Source organism: Dendropsophus ebraccatus, chromosome 8, assembly GCF_027789765.1.
Source record: "Dendropsophus ebraccatus isolate aDenEbr1 chromosome 8, aDenEbr1.pat, whole genome shotgun sequence".
In the NCBI taxonomy this organism is placed as follows: domain Eukaryota; kingdom Metazoa; phylum Chordata; class Amphibia; order Anura; family Hylidae; genus Dendropsophus; species Dendropsophus ebraccatus.
The window spans coordinates 75,249,948-75,271,084 of record NC_091461.1 but is presented as its reverse complement, the minus strand read 5'-3'; the positions used below and the strand labels follow the sequence as shown (position 1 = coordinate 75,271,084).

Sequence of the window (21,137 nt, the reverse complement as noted above, 5' to 3'; positions counted from 1 at the left end):
AGCCAGATACAATTTCTTAAGTAGCTAGATATGAACCCTGCAGCCACATACAATAACCCTATAACCAGATACATTACCCCTTGCTACTAGATATGCTACCTGGATCAAATTCCATGTCTGCTATAGCCAGATACAGTGTGCCCCTGTAGTCAGATAGAATCCCCCTATAACCAGTTAGAATGACCCTTACAACTAGACATGCCCCCTGTAACAAGTGTATTGAAGGGTGTAGGGGACTGGACTTCTCAATACACATATTTGTCATAATGGCCGCCTATGGCAAACTGTGCACAAGATCTTATTTATCCAAACAAAAATAGAAGTTCCCGCCAATGGCCAATTGTTCATTATGTATGTAATGTTTATATCAGTGATATTGCATTATACAGTTAGTACAAGTGTTTGTATCAAGATGTTTAAATAAAGTTTATTTGAAAAACAAAACAAAAGAAATATGACATCACAATACAACAGCTACTGGACCCTTCAGAGCTTTGTTAGGAGTTGGATCGTAAGTACGCACATCCATTGGCTCCTGGTATTTTTTGTTATTTTCTATTTTTCAATCAGTTTTCTCCATGTAATCTTTAATTTTTTCACACACATAGGCGATTTCTGCGAGAGATTGGCGACAGGAGGCAATTTGGAGAGATGGACGAAGAGCCGAAGATGAACATGGACCAGTCCGTAGAGGAACAGGACGTTCCAGTTGTCTTCGAGCAACATGTGAGTAAGAACTCCCCATCCAGTACAGGGTTAGGGAAGGAAAGGGACTGAATAGAATGTCACTAGTTAAATAAAATGTAATTTTTTTGCAGAGAATATAATCCAGGTAATCACCAGGGTGGGTTAATATGTACAGGACACAACACATAGGAGGGTATAGCAGATAGGATACACTGTGGGATGCTTGTATAGAGATGGGGTTGTGTACATAGTGGGATGTCCTGTGCAGGAGTATCTGTACCTATAGATACTCCTCCCTGATCACATAGGAGACAGTGGTGATGGGAGGAGATGTGTAGATTGGGGAGCAATAAATACCTTACACTCTGTTTCTTATTCCCCATGTTCAGCCATTTCCCAACTGCCATTTTGCCATGTTCCCTGCAGGGGGCGGGGCTTAGTTGGCCATGATAACTGCTGGGTGGTGGCTGTGGTCTATGGCCGGGCTCATGCACTGTGTGTGTTATGTGACATCTCTGCGGACATAGGAAGGAATATACTCCTATAGGGCACAGATAGAAATCACACAGCACACATAAGCCATGGGCCTGGCCTAAGACTTTATCCAGATGTGCAGTAATATGGGCCAATGCTATCACTGGATCAGGATCTACTGTGTGATCTGTCATGCTAAATAAATAAAATAATTATAATATATGTGGTACAAGATGGGAGCTGTAGTTATGCAAACAGGAAAGCTCCAAGCTGTAAAACTACAACTCCCATAAAGTATAGTCCCCACAACATAATCATGGGAGTTGTAGTTCTTCATGTTGGAGCTCTCATGTGTGCATAACTACAAGCCCCATTCTCACGTTGTGGTGACAGTACAAGATGGGAATTGTAGTTCTGCAACCTGGAGCTTTCTAAGTTATCTAACTACAACTCCCATCATGTAATGTCACCAGGACATAATGGTAGTTGTAGCTGTGCAACAGTTGGGGAGCCACAGTAGATGGAAAGTGACATAGGGGGTGACAGGGAAGCCTAGAGTGAAATCCTCCCGACACATTACAGAGACGCTGAGATGCTGGTAAGCAAGAGGGGTGCTGCACATTGTCCCTCTATGGGCTCTACAGGCAGAGGAGGAAGCCTGGAGTGGAATCCCCCGTCTTACAGCGCCACGGAGATGCTGAGGCCCTGAGGATGACCGGGGCCGCCACTCCTCTTGCACAGTGAAATCCCACACACCCACACATTAAAGAGCTGCTGAAACGCACGCACGGGGCGGGGGGGGGGGGGGGGGGGAGTTGCAGTACATTGTCCTGGCTATACGAGTAGATGGGGAAGCCTGTAGTGGAGTCTTCCTTCAGAACACAGCCTTGCCCACAGCATTGGCGCTTAGTCTACGGCTCTACGGGCAGAAAGGGAATGTATGATCCATGATGTAATGTGGGAGGATTCCACTATAGGCTTCCCCGTCTGCCCGTAGAGCCGGGACAATGTCATGCAGCACAGTGGCCGACAGACAGAGCAGCCCGGCCATCCTCCATAGTGGCCGACATCAGAGCAGCCCGGCTATCGTCCATAGTGGCTGACAGACAGAGTAGCCCGGCCATCCTCCATAGTGGCTGACAGACAGAGTAACCCGGCCATCCTCCATAGTGGCCGACAGACAGAGTAGCCCGGCCATCCTCCATAGTGGCCGACAGACAGAGCAGCCCGGCCATTCTCCATAGCGGCCAACAGACACAGCAGCCCGACCATCCTCCATAGCGGCTGACAGACACAGCAGCCTGGCCATCCTCCATAGTGGTTGACAGACACAGCGCTGTGAGTGGTGAGGAAATGAAGATGTCGGTGAAAGAGGAAGTAGATAAGTTTTTGAATGAATCGATGCAGGTGTATGGGGGCTGCAAAGGGGGGGGGGTGTTTAACCCTTTAAGGACATGGCCCATTTTCGTTTTTACGTTTTCGGTTTTTCCTCCTTGTGTTTAAAAGGTCATAGCACTTGCATTTTTCCACCTAGAAACCCACATGACCCCTTATTTTTTGCGTCACTAATTGTACTTTGCAATTACAGGCTGAATTTTTGCATAAAGTACACTGCGAAACCAGAAAAAAATTCGAAGTGTGGTGAAATTGAAAAAAAAAACGCATTTCTTTTATTTGGGGGAAATGTGTTTTTACGCCATTCACCCTGGGGTAAAACTGACTTGTTATGCATGTTCCTCAAGTCGTTACGATTAAAACGATATATAACATGTATAACTTATATTGTATCTGATGGCCTGTAAAAAATTCAAACCGTTGTTAACCAATATACGTTCCTTAAAATCGCTCCATTCCCAGGCTTATAGCGCTTTTATCCTTTGGTCTATGGGGCTGTGCGAGGTGTCATTTTTTGCGCCATGATTTGATCTTTCTATCGGTACCTTGATTGCCCATATACGCTTTTTATTACATTTTTTCTGGATTTGATGCGACCAAAAATGCGCAATTTTGCACTTTGGGATTTTTTTGCGCTGACGCCGTTTACCATACGAGATCAGGAATGTGATTAATTAATAGTTCGGGCGATTACGCACGCGGCGATAGCAAACATGTTTATTTATTTATTTATTTGTTTACTTTTATTTAAAACCTGGGAAAAGGGGGGTGATTCAGACTTTTATTAGGGGAGGGGGCTTTTTACTATAAACAACACTTTTTTTTTTTTTTTTACACATATACTAGAAGCCCCCCTAGGGGACTTCTAGTATATACACTGTGATCTCTCATTGAGATCTCTGCAGCATAGATATGCTGCAGAGATCCATGAGATCGGCACTCGTTTGCTTTCGGCTGCTGCAGCCGAAAACGAACGAGTGCCGAGCCGAGGACGGCGCCATCTTGGACGCGTCCCCGGTCGGCATCAGTAACGGAGATCGCTCCTCCGGGACAAGGTCCCGGAGGAGAGATCTCCCCCACTAGACACCAGGGAAACGTGGCCTCCGGTAATCGGAGGCAGCTGTCAACTTTGACAGCTGCCTCCGATTAGCTAATTAGCGGGCACGGCGATCAGACCGTGCCCGCTAATAGCGGCGGTCCCGGGCTACACGCGGCACCCGGGATCGCGGCACTTCAAAGTGGGGCCGCCGCGCGGCCCCGCTTTGAAGTGCAAGTGAGGACATAGGACGTACCGGTACGTCCTATGTCCTTAAGAGGTTAAAAATAATCTAATAAAAAAACACAACAGGGCGAAGTAATAGCACATCCTACAGATGTAAGAATAAATGTTATTTTTGCATGATTACTGAGTTCTCCTTTATATAAATAAAAATAAATTTTATTTATAAAGTAGACTGTACTCTGATTTGTTGTTAGGTGTAACATACATTTACTGTCAGATAGCTGCTATACTGTAAGACTAGACTGACACATGTGCTGTGCGGACACAACATTACAGACAACATAAATCCTGTTATAACCACAAAGGAGGGACACAGACTGTAAAACATTGTTTGAGTGGGTTCACACGCACCGGATCGCAGCAGGTTTTCACTGTACTGAAATCCCCCCTAAACCCCCCTCCCAACCCACTGCTACTCGGTGAATACTTTACCCGTTCGCAATTTGGCTTGTTTTTGTGGCTTCCTGCTCCCAGACATCCCGCTCAGCCAATCAATGCTCTGTCCCACCGCAGCCACTTATTGGCTAAGGAGGATTTCAGGGAGCCGTGAGCCACAGAAGCAGGCCAGACTAGTAAAGTATTCACTGGGTAGCGGTGGGTTGGACGGTGGGGGGACGGAACATACTGCCAGGAGAATGACATACAAAATGACAGTACCGCATACCTCCCAACCGTCCCGGATTTCGCGGGACAGTCCCGTTTTCGGGGTGCTGTCCCGCGGTCCCTGAACGGCCCCCAGTGTCCCGCATTATAAATGGCCCCAGCGAAAAAAACAATAAACCAGTAACTCACCTGTCCTCCGGTCCCAGCAGCTCCTCTCCCGGCAGAGCGCGCACTCCCGTCATCCTCCGGGGCGGGCAGCGGGGTACAGAGACACTGACTGTACCGGAAGTGACCTGCAGCCTCTGTCATTAATCACTTCCGGTACAGTCAGTGACTCTGTACCCGCTGCCCGCTCCGGAGGATGACGGGAGTGCGCGCTCTGCCGAGAGAGGAGCTGCTGGGACCGGAGGACAGGTGAGTTACTGGTTTATTGTTTTTTTCCGCTGGGGCCACAGAAATGGGGGGTATTGGCTACTCTGTGGGGCACTATCTGGGGGCATTGGCTACTATGTGGGGCACTATATGGGGGATTGGCTACTATGTGGGGCATATATGGGGGCATTGGCTACTATGTGGGGCATATATGGGGGATTGGCTACTATGTGGGGCACTATATGGGGGCATTGGCTACTATGTGGGGCACTATATGGGGGATTGGCTACTATGTGGGGCATATATGGGGGGATTGGCTACTATGTGGGGCACTATATGGGGGGATTGGCTACTATGTGGGGCACTATATGGGGGCATTGGCTACTATGTGGGGCACTATATGGGGGATTGGATAATATGTGGGGCACTATATGGGGGCATTGGCTACTATGTGGTGCACTATATGGGGATTGGCTACTATGTGGGGCACTATATGGGGGCATTGGCTACTATGTGGGGCATATATGAGGGGATTGGCTACTATGTGGGGCACTATATGGGGGATTGGCTACTATGTGGGGCACTATATGGGGATTGGCTACTATGTGGGCACTATATGGGGGGATTGGCTACTATGTGGGGTACTATATGGGGATTGGCTACTATGTGGGGCACTATATGGGGGCATTGGCTACTATGTGGGGTACTATATGGGGGCATAGGCTACTATGTGGGGCATATATGGGGGATTGGCTACTATGTGGGGCACTATATGGGGGCATTGGCTACTATGTGGGGCACTATATGGGGGATTGGCTACTATGTGGGGCATATATGGGGGGATTGGCTACTATGTGGGGCACTATATGGGGGCATTGGCTACTATGTGGGGCACTATATGGGGGATTGGCTACTATGTGGGGCAATATATGGGGGATTGGATAATATGTGGGGCACTATATGGGGGCATTGGCTACTATGTGGCGCACTATATGGGGATTGGCTACTATGTAGGGCACTATATGGGGGCATTGGCTACTATGTGGGGCATATATGAGGGTATTGGCTACTATGTGGGGCACTATATGGGGGATTGGCTACTATGTGGGGCACTATATGGGGGCATTGGCTACTATGTGGGGCACTATATGGGGGATTGGATAATATGTGGGGCACTATATGGGGGCATTGGCTACTATGTGGCGCACTATATGGGGATTGGCTACTATGTGGGGCACTATATGGGGGCATTGGCTACTATGTGGGGCATATATGAGGGTATTGGCTACTATGTGGGGCACTATATGGGGGATTGGCTACTATGTGGGGCACTATATGGGGATTGGCTACTATGTGGGCACTATATGGGGGGATTGGCTACTATGTGGGGTACTATATGGGGATTGGCTATGTCTCAGATATTCACAAGGCCAATACTGTAGTATCGGCCAGGTGAACATCTATTCATTTTAATACGAATGCGGGCACATTTGGGTGTGCCAATAGTCCTTTACATTGTAATAACAGGCTATCTTGTGCAGCCGCTGTTCACTGAATAGCGGCCGCACAAAATAGACCCGTCAATTATTTTTTGCAGATGCAGAGAACCACAGCCATAGTGTATACACAACGGCAGTGATTCCATACAGTGTAATGTAATTGTACACGGTCAATAATACACATAGAAGCAACATAGTAGCTGCAAACAATGTATGACAGCAAATGCAACATCAACCAATAAACAAGCAGGTGTGAACGGGATGGGATGCACGCCAGTATAGAAAGGTACAGGAGCTATTAACCCTGTTAAGCCCTGAGCATGGTGCACCAATCTACCCCTGCTCGCTCAGCTGGGCCGGACTGGGACTGAAAATCGGCCCTGGCATTTCAAAGCACACAGGCCCACTTACCGTACGGGGTCGTCTACCAGACAAACATTATAGGCTCTTAGCTCCAGCACCATCATCACCTCCATACAAACTCCCCATCTATATTGTTTCACGCTGTTACAGTGCCCACTTTATTCCCCTTGTAGTATTTAGAGCCAGGTTCCCTCTATGTCCTCATATAATAGAAAGGCCCCTGTGACCCTCATATAGAAAACATCAAATAAAAAGGGATCAGAAAACCTTCTCTACCCCATAATGGTATTGATAGGAACTATACTAGAGCACATAAATACATAAAATATACAAAAATATACAAATACAGACATATACACCGCACACAGCTCTGTACTCAGCAATATACAACATATACACCTCACACAGCTCTGTACACAGCAATATACAACACATACACCCCACACAGCTCTCTACACAGACATATACACTGCACACAGCTCTGTACACAGCAATATACAACATATACACCCCACACAGCTCTCTACACAGACATATACAACATATACACCGCACACAACTCTGTACACAGACATATACACTGCACACAGCTCTGTACACAGACATATACACTGCACACAGCTCTGTACACAGCAATATACAACATATACACCCCACACAGCTCTCTACACAGACATATACAACATATACACCGCACACAACTCTGTACACAGACATATACACTGCACACAACTCTGTACACAGACATATACACCACACACAGCTCTGTACACAGCTATATACACCGCACACAGCTCTGTACACAGCTATATACACCGCACACAGCTCTGTACACAGCTATATACACCGCACACAGCTCTGTACACAGCTATATACACCGCACACAGCTCTGTACTCAGCAATATACAACATATACACCACACACAGCTCTGTATACAGCAATTTACACTGCACACAGCTCTGTACACAGATATATACAACATATACACCACACACAGCTCTGTACACAGCCACAAACAACAGCCTACACGGCTGCAACAAGGTTTCTTCTGTCTGCTCACTTGTGCCACTTCCAGTTAATGTTTTATTGGGCATAATAGTGGGTATAGTAGTGGTCTGGGGGCATAATGATGGGTGTAGTGGTGGTCTGGGGGCATAATGATGGGCGTAGTAGTGGTCTGGGGGCATAATGATGGGTGTAGTAGTGGTCTGGGGAATAATGATGGGTGTAGTAGTGGTCTAGGGAATAATGGTGGGTGTAGTAGTGGTCTAAGGAGCATAATGATGAATGTAGTAGTGGTCTGGGGGCATAATGATGGGTGTAGTAGTGGTCTAAGGAGCATAATGATGAATGTAGTAGTGGTCTGGGGGCATAATGATGGGTGTAGTAGTGGTCTAAGGAGCATAATGATGGGTGTAGTAGTGGTCTGGAGGCATAATGGTGGGTGTAGTAGTGGTCTAAGGAGCATAATGATGAATGTAGTAGTGGTCTGGGGGCATAATGATGGGTGTAGTAGTGGTCTGGGGGCATAATGGTGGGTGTAGTAGTGGTCTGGGGGCATAATGGTGGGTGTAGTAGTGGTCTGGGGAATAATGGTGGGTGTAGTAGTGGTCTGGGGAATAATGGTGGGTGTAGTAGTGGTCTAGGGAATAATGGTGGGTGTAGTAGTGGTCTAAGGAGCATAATGATGAATGTAGTAGTGGTCTGGGGGCATAATGATGGGTGTAGTAGTGGTCTAAGGAGCATAATGATTAATGTAGTAGTGGTCTGGAGGCATAATGGTGGGTGTAGTAGTGGTCTAAGGAGCATAATGATTAATGTAGTAGTGGTCTGGAGGCATAATGGTGGGTGTAGTAGTGGTCTAAGGAGCATAATGATGAATGTAGTAGTGGTCTGGGGGCATAATGATGGGTGTAGTAGTGGTCTGGGGGCATAATGGTGGGTGTAGTAGTGGTCTGGGGGCATAATGGTGGGTGTAGTAGTGGTCTGGGGAATAATGGTGGGTGTAGTAGTGGTCTGGGGAATAATGGTGGGTGTAGTAGTGGTCTAAGGAGCATAATGATGAATGTAGTAGTGGTCTGGGGGCATAATGGTGGGTGTAGTAGTGGTCTGGGGAATAATGGTGGGTGTAGTAGTGGTCTAAGGAGCATAATGATGTAGTAGTGGTCTGGGGGCATAATGGTGGGTGTAGTAGTGGTCTGGGGAATAATGGTGGGTGTAGTAGTGGTCTGGGGGCATAATGGTGGGTGTAGTAGTGGTCTGGGGGCATAATGGTGGGTGTAGTAGTGGTCTGTGGGCATAATGGTGGGTGTAGTAGTGGTCTGGGGAATAATGGTGGCTGTAGTAGTGGTCTAAGGAGCATAATGATGAATGTAGTAGTGGTCTGTGGGCATAATGGTGGGTGTAGTAGTGGTCTGGGGGCATAATAGTGGGTGTAGTAGTGGTCTGGGGAATAATGGTGGGTGTAGTAGTGGTCTAAGGAGCATAATGATGAATGTAGTAGTGGTCTGGGGGCATAATGATGGGTGTAGTAGTGGTCTGGGGGCATAATGGTGGGTGTAGTAGTGGTCTGGGGGCATAATGGTGGGTGTAGTAGTGGTCTGGGGAATAATGGTGGGTGTAGTAGTGGTCTGGGGAATAATGGTGGGTGTAATAGTGGTCTGGGGGCATAATGATGGGTGTAGTAGTGGTCTAAGGAGCATAATGATGAATGTAGTAGTGGTCTGGGGGCATAATGATGGGTGTAGTAGTGGTCTAAGGAGCATAATGATGAATGTAGTAGTGGTCTGGAGGCATAATGGTGGGTGTAGTAGTGGTCTGGGGGCATAATGGTGGGTGTAGTAGTGGTCTGGGGGCATAATGGTGGGTGTAGTAGTGGTCTGGGGAATAATGGTGGGTGTAGTAGTGGTCTGGGGAATAATGGTGGGTGTAGTAGTGGTCTAAGGAGCATAATGATGAATGTAGTAGTGGTCTGGGGGCATAATAGTGGGTGTAGTAGTGGTCTGGGGGCATAATGGTGGGTGTAGTAGTGGTCTGGGGAATAATGGTGGGTGTAGTAGTGGTCTAAGGAGCATAATGATGTAGTAGTGGTCTGGGGGCATAATGGTGGGTGTAGTAGTGGTCTGGGGGCATAATAGTGGGTGTAGTAGTGGTCTGGGGAATAATGGTGGGTGTAGTAGTGGTCTGGGGGCATAATGGTGGGTGTAGTAGTGGTCTGGGGGCATAATGGTGGGTGTAGTAGTGGTCTGTGGGCATAATGGTGGGTGTAGTAGTGGTCTGGGGAATAATGGTGGGTGTAGTAGTGGTCTAAGGAGCATAATGATGAATGTAGTAGTGGTCTGTGGGCATAATGGTGGGTGTAGTAGTGGTCTGGGGGTGGGGGCATAATAGTGGGTGTAGTAGTGGTCTGGGGAATAATGGTGGGTGTAGTAGTGGTCTGTGCCTCAATTACTCACACACTCTTCTGCTGCTGATGATGATGATGGTTCCTCCTCTGTCCCGACTACTGCTGCTGCTGCTGAGAGGGAGGAGGAGAGTCACACACAGGCGCTGCCCCCGGCTCCCGGTCTTCAGTGAGGGAGATCATGTGACCTCTGCAGGACCCAGAACTAACATGGGCAGCAGTGGGCGGGGCTTCCCGGGACAGGAAGAAGAGGAGGCCGCACTGCACTGTGAGTAAGAATGCAGCCTGTAACCTCCTGATGCTGCAGGGCCGTGTGATTGGCTGGGCAGCATCAGGAGAATACAGGAGTTGGGGGAGGAAGTAGCCGGGTACTGCATCGGGGTCCAGTACAGTGTATGTCCATCCTCAATAAATGTGGCACATCACAGCACTGGCCAGAGTGGCTGGAGGGCGCTAATAGCCTAATCTGTGGCCCAATGAGTGACACGACTAGATCAGACTATTAGCGTCCTCCAGGCACTCCGCCCACTGCTGTGATGTGCCACGTTTATTTATTATCACGCCTGACTGAGTGATGCATGTTGATACTGTGGCCTATCTGTATATAGTTTTTGTGGTTTGGTTTTGCTGTGGAGGTGAGCACACACTGTTCTTGATTAGTGTTTTTATCTATATTTAATAAAAGTTATATATTACCAATAATACTATGTTTTCTCCTGGTATAGTATAAAGTCAGGTCGACCTATTTGTCTGTATATATGTGGAGATTAGGGAAATAAATGACTTAGCACATATCTGCCTGTGTCTGCAGCTCTGTACCTGGTATGGACCTGACAGATTCTCTGGAAAGCTGAGCTGTTATTGGTTGCTGTGGGCAGCTGACACCAGTTTCAGTCTAAGGGTGCGTTTACACAGAAAGATTTATCTGAAAGATTTTTGAAGCCAAAGCCAGGAGTGGATTTAAAAAGAGGATAGATCCCAATCTTTCCTTTATGACCTGATCCCTGTTTATAGTCTGTTCCTGGTTTTGGCTTCAAAGATCTGTCAGATAAATCTGTCTGTGTAAACGCACCATTATAATTACTAAGGGTACAAACACACTGGGCGGATCCGCAGCGGATTTCTCACTCCGAATTCGCAGCGAGATCCTCTGCAGATCCCTGCCCTGTACATTCTATGGGCAGACAAACTCACAGCGGGATGGACATCCCGCTGTGAGTATGTCCGCAGCCCGCCCCGTTAACCCCCCCGCTGCCGGAGCATATACATCACCTTCTCCACACTCCGGCTTGCTTCGGGGGTTCCCGACACATCCGGCTCGGCCAATCAGTGCGCTGCCCCGTCGCTCTTATCATAAAAAAATGCACTGCATTGAACTCTATTCACACACTATATTAAAAAATGGCCGTTAGCTACAGCTGCACAAATAATTGACTTGTCAATTATTTGCGGCCACTAGTGCACGAACAATGGCCGTTGTTCACAGTGTGCACACAATGTATGGCCATTCTGACAGTCATACATTGCACAGAGTTCCACAGTTTGATAAATCTGTGTCATAGCTGTCCCCATCCATTAACAGTGCCACTATTGTCCTCAGTTTTTCTGTGGTACTGCAGCACATTTTCTAGTGACGTGAATAAAACTGAGTTGTAATACCACATAAAACCTGAGGATAAGCATGGCGCTGTTTTTGAAAAAAATCAGCAGTATTTTTCTAATTCTGGATAAACCACATAACCCCCTACATCTTGTGCTGACAACTGGATAAAAGCTTACACTGATTTGTTGGATCATTGTCTGCATTTTTCACCCACCATTTTGATGGCCTCCATATTGGATCAAGGGCAAATTTTTCCAGTGTTAAGGTGGTCAGGTAGCATATAAAAAAAGGCATACCAAGGCAAACATATCAAAGGTATGATTCGGGAACCAAGGTATTACTGCATGTCTGGAACATGGCAGCCATCTTAAAAGCCACAATCAAAATGGTCATGTAGTACATGATAGGCTAGAATTGTCTCAGAAATCGATTGCCATAACCATATCTGCAATATCTTTGGTTTGAAAGGTATCAACACAGAGGGGGGACTTTATCAAGGCTGTGGCCGGGGCTGCCGTATCCCCCCGCTCACCCAATATGCAAGTCGGGGAGGAGGTGTGGATGGGCATGGTCGCAGCCAATGATTTCTTTTTTTTATATTCAAAGCTTTTATTGCATAACAAAAATGGGTACAAGACAGTGCCAAAATAAAGAACATATGGAGCATGCATATGCAGTGGTTATACTAGGCAGAGCTTCCATTTGTATCCGGATCATAATAACACTGGGCGATATCCAACCCGTAAAAAGCATAGGAAGCAAGACAGTGAAAAGTAACACAAAAATGCTCTCAGTGACTGCATAACATGAGCTTCCTACTGAATTCTCACCCAGACTAATAAAAGCAAATTTAAAGAGTCACTGTCTTTTTTTTTTCTTTTTTTTTGCAGAAATCAATAGTCCAGGCGATTTTAAGAAACTTTGTCATTGGGTTTATTAGCCAAATATGCCATTATCTGCATTCAAAAAGCCTTTTCCCAGGTCCCCCCCTCCCTCCTCTTTTCCATCCACTGCAAAAAATCAGGAAATTGTGACTTGTTGCATCGGACTTACCCAGTCTGGTCTATAGAGAGGGGAGGGGGGAGGAGGGAGTTAGCCGGCAGCAGAAAGCAGATAACAGAGGATTACAGGCACGGAGCTGGGTGACAGCTGTAATCAGAGCTCAGAGAGGTCAGTGGTGACTGTCAGAGGAAATAAAGGGTGATGTATTTGTAGATTAACTCTTTGTTGTCCTGTTTTGGTCTTTTATTTAGCTCTCTCCATAGGAGAACAATGAAGACAGGGGGGAGAGTTTCAAACTGCTTTTTCATGATAAAAATGCATTTTTCGGCTAATAAACCTAATTACAAAGTTTCTTAAAATCGCCTGGACTATTGATTTCTGCAAAAAAAAATTTCACGACAGTGATACTTTAAACAATACAACCAAGAGATAACATAAGTAATAGAAAGGGGGATAAGAAACGCAGCCAATGATTTTAGATCAGGACCAAAAGACATCATCATCGATTAACATTGTCATCGCCTGATCATTTTCTTTATTACAAGGAGAAATAGTCTAAATCGTTGTGCCCCGCAGCGGAGGCATAGAGAGATGCAAAAGCGGGCGCCATTTGAACTTGGCATGCTGCCTATGCTTCTTCCTGCTGCTCCTCCAGCCCCTGGACCCGTCCCTAGGCCGCCGCCTACACTCCTGGAGTCCCCACCGACCACTGCTAGCTGGTTCGGACACCTCTTGCCGCACCAAGGCTCTTCTCCACCAGTCTCCCCGACCTCTTGATACCCAGACCGCCCACCACCCTTCTTGAGCCCCATCCCCGCTCTCTGGTCCGGCAGCCGTCTGGTGGAGCATACACCGGCCGCAGCTTCTCCCCAACAGCGCTAACCTCTACTGGCCTTCCTGACCTCCTTGGACCTCTCACCAAGCCCCTGCTGTCCTCCTCCAAGGCCTGCTGCAGTGCCAAAATCAAGTATCGGCGCCAAGTTTAAACAGCTGTCGCTATTGTCTCTCTCTCTGCCTCTTTTGCCGGGAACACCCGTTTGGGGCGGGGATTCCCCTCAGGGTGGGCCACAGCAAAGAGAGAGAGGCAGTAGAGCTGGCTAATTGGTGATGCTACTTAAATTTGGCATCGCAGTGGGCATTGGAGGAGGACGGCAGAGGCCTGGTGACAGGTCCCAGGAGGTCGGGAAGGCCAGTGGAGGTGAGCGCTGTAGGGGAGAAGCAGCAGTCGCAGCCGGTGTATGCTACGCCAGACCAACGCCGGATGGGGCTCAAGAAAGGTGGTGGGCGGCCTGGGGACAGGTACTGGGAGGTCAGGGAGACTGGCAAAGGAGAGCTCAGTGAGGTGGAGAGGCAGCTGCAATCAGCTGATGACAATGATCATGGACTGATTGTTTCTTTTGGTCCTAACCTAAAAACATTGGCTGGCGGCCGCTCCATTACTATGAGTAATAACGATGCACGGTCGATGGCTGATTAATGTGTATGAAAATAATAAAGTATATACTTACCTCTGCACACTCCCCCGTGCTTCTGCCTGTGATATTTTCTTGGCCTCTGCCTGCTGTCCGCAGAAGCCAGGAAGACACTGGGGAGCAGGCAGAAGCATTGAGGAGTGTGCAGAGGTATGTATATGCTTTATTATTGTAGACTTTTAGGCCATGTTCACACATTGTATGAACAATGGCCGTTGTTGCATTGAAAACAGCATTGAAGTCAATGTAGAATGGCAGGAAATAATTGAGATATCAATTCTTTCTATGGCCATAGCTAACAACAAGCAAATAGCTCAGATGTACACGGACGTTTCATGCTCGGCAATAAACCAATGTCCTCTGCTTACTCTCTCTATTTCCTATTTCAGGCTGCAAAGGATGACGGCGAGGGTGAGTTTTGCCTCTCTATAACATCACCTCCATAGATTTCATGTCTAACATCTCATCACATTTATGACATCAGTCCCCTACCCCATTGCTGTGAACCATTGTGAAAGTTACATCATGAGGTCAAAAGACATATTTAAATCTAACGCTTTTCTATTTTTTTTTTCTTTAGATGGAGGATCGGATTCCAGGTTAGTAAATCTTTACTGAAAATGTAAATTATATGACCCTATAATTCCTCCCCTATAGACTCTGATCGTCGCGAAGATGTCTCTATATAAACTGTCTTCTTATTGAAGTTCTCCCAGAAAACTGATGTCTCTAATGCGTGTTAGGTTTTCACTATCTTCTCTATTCTGTCCCTAACAGCAGCGATGAAGACGTCGAGGAGGATATGGAGGATTCGGAGTAAGTATCTCATAGTAAAATATAATAATATAATACTTATATCAGTCACAAAGATATGTTTGCAGGGAGGTCTCATCTCAAACAACAAGCCTACAAAAATTACAGTTCAGAGTTTGTTTTTAAAGGGATAGTTGAGCAAATAAAAAAAAAAATCTTTCAAATGAGCTAGTGCCACAAAGTGCCAGAATTTTGTATTTTACTTCCATTAAAAAAAGAACTCCAAAACTTATCAGCTGCTGTATGCTCTGCAGAAAGTGGTGTATTCTTTCCAGTCTGACACAGTGCTCTCTGCTACCACCTCTGTCTGGGACAGGAAATGCCCAGAGCAGCAGAAAATCCCCATAGACAACCTCTCCTGCTTTTCATACTAATTTTTCAGAAAACTGATGTGTGTTAGGGTCTCACTATCTTCTCTATTCTATCACTTACAGGAGCGATGAAGACATCTGTCAAGATATTGAGGATTTGGAGTAAGTATCTCATAGTAAAATATATTATAATAATATAATAGTTAGATCACTCACAAAGACATGTTTGCAGGGGGGGCTCGCCTTAAACAACAAGCCTATGAAAATTACATTTTATTTTTTTAAGGAGTTGTTCGGCAAAAAAAAACAAAAAAACTCTCTTTCATATAAACTGGTTCTAGAAAGTGCCAGAGATTTGTAACTGACTTCTGTTTAACAATCTCAACTCTTCCAGTAGTTATCAGCTGCTGTATGTCCTGCAGTAAGTGGTATGTTTTTTCCAGTCTGACACAGTGCTCTCTGATGCCACCTCTGTCAGTGACAGGAACTGCCCAGAGCAGTAGCAAATCCCCATAGAAAACCTCTCCTGCTCTCCAGACTGGAAATAATACATCACTCCATGCAGGACATACAGCAGCTGATAAGAACTGGAAGACTTGAGATTTTTAATGAAAGTAAATTACAAATCTCTGGCATTTTCTGGCACCAGTTCATTTGAAAGGAAAAATTTTTTTTTGCTCTTTGCTGAACTACCCCTTTAATTCTATATTATTTACTTTTTTTCAGCAAACTTTGTAGCATTTTTTTAAATGTAAAACTAAAAATGTAAAACTTGTGTGACCCTATAATTCCTCCCCTATAGACTCCGATCATGGCGAGGATGTCTCTATATAAACGTTCTTCTTATTGATGAAGTTCTGCCAGAAAACTGATGTCTCTAATGTGTGTTAGGTTTTCACTATCTTCTCTATTCTATCCCTAACAGCAGCGATGAAGAAATCGAGGAGGATTCGGAGTAAGTATCTTATATTAAAATATATTATATTAATATATTAGTTATATCACTTACAAAGACATGTTTGCAGGGAGGTCTCGTCTTAAAGGGAACCAATCAGCCCAATTGGGCTGATATGGTTCCCTGGAGCTCTGTATACAGCTCCTAAACAGCCTGGGCACTTACCGGCCGCGGCTGCAGCAGAAGCTGTATATCAGAGAAAAAGAGGTTTTACTACTATAGCGCGCAGCAGGCAGAGAAGGGGAGGTAGTCATCTGGGTGCCCATATCTAATAACAACAAGCCTACAAAAATTAGTGTTTGTAGTTTTATGGGGGGTTTTTTAAGGAATAGTTAACCCAAAAATTTTTTTCAAATTAACTGGTGCAACAAAGTGCCAGAGATTTGTAACTTACTTCTATTAAAAAATCTCAACTCTTTAAGTAGGTATCAGCTGCTATATGTTCTGCAGAAAGGGGTGTATTCTTTCCTGTCTGGCACAGTGCTCTCTGATGCCACCTTTGGCTGGGATGGGAACTGTCCAGAGAAGCAGCAAATCCCCATAGAAAACCTCACCAGCTCTACAGACTGGAAAGAATACACCAACTCCTACAGGACATACAGCAGCTGATAACTACTGGAAGGGTTGAGATTTTTGATTGGAAGTAAATTACAAATTTCTGGCACCAGCTGATTTGAAAGAAAAATTGTTTGCTGAACTCCCTCTTTAATTTTACTTGTCTTCTTATTGATAAAGTTCTGCCAGAAAACTGATGTCTCTAATGTGTGTTAGGTTTTCACTCTCTTCTCTATTCTATTCCTAACAGGGATGAAAAAATCAGGGAGGAATTCGAGAACTGGGTGTAAGTATCTCATAGTAAAATATGTTACAGTAATATTATAGTTACATCAGTCACAAAGACATGTTTGTGGGGGGTCTAAAACCAACAATCCTATGCTCCATGCTCCAAGGTGCTTCTGCCTGCTCCTCGGTATCTTCCTGGCAGCAGCAGCAGCCAGGAAGATACCGGGGAGCGTGCAGAAGCACCAGGGAGTGTGGACCGGTATGTATATTTGGCTGCATGGACATGACGATCTAGCAGGTCGGCGCTCATTTATATTGCTGATCGGTCCGTGTAACATGGCCCTTTGTCAACTAAGCCCATCTATCATCATGACTGATGCCTTTAAGACACTTACTCCGGTACACAGTAGGGATACTTTCCAACATCACCTTGAATATGTTAAAAAAATGTCCATTGGTTTAATATAAGAAAAGTAAAAAGACTTTTTTTAAAGGTGCACTCACATATTGTAGGTTAAACATTGTTTAACCAAGATTTTACGCAAATTTTTCAAATATTCCAACCCAAATGCCCAGTGCTAAGAGTGCATTTATAGTCAGATCATCTGGTTTAATAAATCTGGGCAGTGGATTTCCAATTTACCAGTTTCTATAAAACCTCCCCCAATATGCAGCACTAACATTTCCTTCATAAAATATGCAATTTTTTTTTTATCATGAAATAGGTGGAAGATGAAGATCATCGATGCCCCATGGATGTTCAGGTAATAACACTACATCAAAAAATAGCAATGATATAAATTAAATCATTATTATCATGTTTTTTTTTTTTACTTGCTTCACCCCATATGTGGCCTAGAATGCACCGGAAAAAAAAAAAAAACATCAGCTTTTCACACTAAAATATTTTAGCACCCCAAGTCCTCTGCAAATTGATATGAGGCCTACATAATATCCTAAATAAAAGGGGGGCCCCTAAATCCACTAGGTGCTCCTTGGTGTCTAAGACTTATGTGTGAGACATGTGGATCTGTAGGGCCGCTATTAACAGGTTTCTCAAACTTCAGAATCAGGGAATTAATATGGAGTTGCAGTTCTCTGCCAACACCGGCTGCTATGTGACAGACAGAAAGAAAAAGCAATTAAAATAGAAAATGAGAAAAAAAAAATGAAAATTTTAAATTCTAACTTAAAGATTGATTATAAAATTTTTGCCAACATAAGGTAACTATCTAGTAAATTATAAATAATAATTAATTTATCAGGCAAATAGAGAATTTCAATTAAAATCCTATATGTCCAAGAAACTTTAGAACTTTTATTTAGAAAAAAAAAAAATTCTCTTGATGTGTAATGGAACACAATGTCAGAATCACTTAGAGTCATAAAAAAGTTACTGCCATAAAAAGTTATTCATGTCAAATTTGAAAAATAGGGCAATGGTATTAAGGAGACAACTGGCAGTGACGATAAGGGGTTAATAAATATCAGTGATAGAATTCATGTTCTTATTGAGACGTCACAATAAATAACATTTTCTGAAAGTTTCAAATGGGACAAAGTAACAATCATCCTAACCAAACATATGTTCTCTGTTACAGGAAGGGCCGGTTTCCGCTACGGACTTGGCACCCTAACCTGCAGACCATCATGTAAGTATGAAGAAGAGATAAAATCATCTACATTATATGGGTTGACAGTATGAGTCCATGGAAATCAGAGTTCCCCATCCAATACTCTGTGTAGTCAAATATCCCCAAAAACTATGGGGCAGATTTACTAATGTGCGCCCTTCGGCATACACCGGTCTTAATAGATATATATGTATAAATATAAGCTGGTTTATCTTCTATATTCAGTGAAGTTGATGAAGACGTGGACGAGGCGACGGACATCCCCAGGTGAGGGCTCAAAGCTTATAGTAATATGAATACATGTTTATTTTTTCGCCATTCAGGTTAGAAAGAGGAGCTGCGGGAGGACAGGATAGGGGGCGCTCTAGTTAGACATAGCATCATATTTTTCCATTTGTTTTAACAGCATTTATTTACATTCCAAACTGCTGACACTGTGAGATAGCCATTTCATACTTTAGTTGGCCGTACCATACATATATAGTACCACTGTGGTCAATACATAGAGCAATGTACAATCCATGACCTTTGCAGTCACTTTCTTTACAATAAACTATATAATCTGTAATAGAATAATATATTTATATATATGAGATGGTTTACATTCTATACACAGAGAAGAAGAGGAAGAAGAGGAGGACGAGGCAACCACCAAGGAGATCCCAAGGTAATAAAACAAAGCTTATAATATTGTGAATACATTTTTTTTAGCCCGTAGCGACATTACCTTTGCAATCACTTTCTTTACAATAAATTATATAATATGTAATATAATAATACATTCTATACACAGAGAAGTAGAGGAAGAAGAGGAGGACAAGGCGACGACGGAGGAGATCCCCAGGTAATGAAACAAAACTGATAACATTGTGAATATAAGAAACTGTTATTTACCATCCTGTATAGAGAGAGGACAGGGGGAGCTCTATTTGAAAGTGGAATCTAATTTCTATTGTGGGTAATGGTGAATATTATATTACTGCAGGAGTGAATAGAGCTCGTAATAAATGCTGGAAGGATAGAACTAGACCTGACTATATAATACATGTAGCTGCAGGAGCTGGTGGCCCAGCTATAAGAATACATTTCCTTTATATTGTTTCTATATAATGTGCTCAGCAATTCTGGTTTCCTTACACTAACCATTGATTTTCCTCCATTTCTTGGTCATTTCTTCTTGGCAGAAGCAGCAGCAGAAGGAGATCCATCTTATCCAGGTAAATATATGGGATGATACACTTACATGATAACACACCTCTATAGCTGCACTGTATATCCTCATGTCATCACTATATATTATATTATCAGTCACATATAATAACCACAAAAGGCCTCATGTACATAATACAGACATACAAGTTACATGGTGCCGCCTCTATCTCACCCACTAGGATAGCACTGAGTCCCTTCTCTCCATTGTAATGTCTATTCCCCATCACTGCTGTGTCCCAAGAAGACGGGGCTGATCTCAGGAAAGTCATGCAGGTTTTTCTCTTTCCCTTATAGACTGCGGGCGCTGTTCTGCTGCTGCTGCGCCACCAAGGAGGAGTAAAGGTGAGTAACCAAAATCTCATTACACTTCAGATCACTTTTATCCTGACTGTATTTTCATATGGAGCCTATATATATATATATATATATATATATATATAAAATATATAATATATATATATATGTAACCTATGATGATTAATAATGTTCATCATGTTTTTATTCTGTTAACACATTGCTTGTTATATATCCTATCTAGGTAACACCGCGCCGCCAGTGTGAGGAGAAGACACCCGACCATCTGGAGCTGTCTGGAGGAGGAGGCGTCCGGAACATCAAGGGGTAAATGAGGCGCCAATAACAACAGGAGGAAACATTTACCTCACATGGGGGAAGGAGGAGCCCCCATTTTCCATCAGAAATAGGAGGAATACACTCTGTTAACACCTAGAGGGTCTGGAGGAGGTGCCCTTAAAGGGGTTATCCAGGTAACTAAAAAGGCATATCCTTCCGTTTCCAGCATCTCACTTCTGGTTTGGTCTCCTCTCACAACAGCACCTTCTTACCTGGCAAAACGGAGGCGGCCTGAGACAGTGGGGCAGGTACTTTGTTGTGACTGTCGCATGCGGGTGAAAGCAGTGGGGGTCAATGTACAAACAATGTTGCCGCTGTCATCACAGCATTGTGTGTACACTGACCACTGCTGGCGGTGAGTTTCACCCACATGTGATGATCACACCATAGTACCTGATCTACTGTCTCAGACCTTTGCCAGGTCAGAAGATGTTGGAATGAGATGAGTCCGAACTGGAAGTGAGATGCTGGTGATGATGGAAAGGAGATGTCTTTTCAGCTTCCTAGATAACCCCTTTTTAACATCAAAAGGCAAATTAGGGGCCAATAACATCAGGGGGATTTATTTGCCTCATATGGGGGAAGGAGGAGCCCCCATTACCATCAGAAATAGGAGGAATACACTCTGTTAACACCTAGA

At 44.6% G+C, this 21,137-nt stretch overlaps 1 protein-coding gene across 1 annotated transcript; it reads left to right on the top strand.

Moving 5' to 3' along the window:
- The first annotated feature begins 466 nt into the window (after positions 1 to 466).
- On the top strand, positions 467 to 20,627 carry LOC138798680 (glutamic acid-rich protein-like). Its single transcript, XM_069979220.1, has 16 exons — positions 467 to 511; positions 609 to 726; positions 14,546 to 14,567; positions 14,737 to 14,755; positions 14,934 to 14,972; positions 15,404 to 15,442; positions 16,206 to 16,235; positions 17,041 to 17,076; positions 17,744 to 17,782; positions 18,620 to 18,670; positions 18,878 to 18,919; positions 19,269 to 19,319; positions 19,446 to 19,496; positions 19,837 to 19,869; positions 20,159 to 20,206; positions 20,403 to 20,627. Exons 2-15 carry the CDS (start codon positions 652 to 654, stop codon positions 20,202 to 20,204), a joined length of 573 nt encoding a protein of 190 aa, XP_069835321.1. The 5' UTR covers positions 467 to 511; positions 609 to 651; the 3' UTR covers positions 20,205 to 20,206; positions 20,403 to 20,627.
- The last annotated feature ends 510 nt before the right edge of the window (positions 20,628 to 21,137 follow it).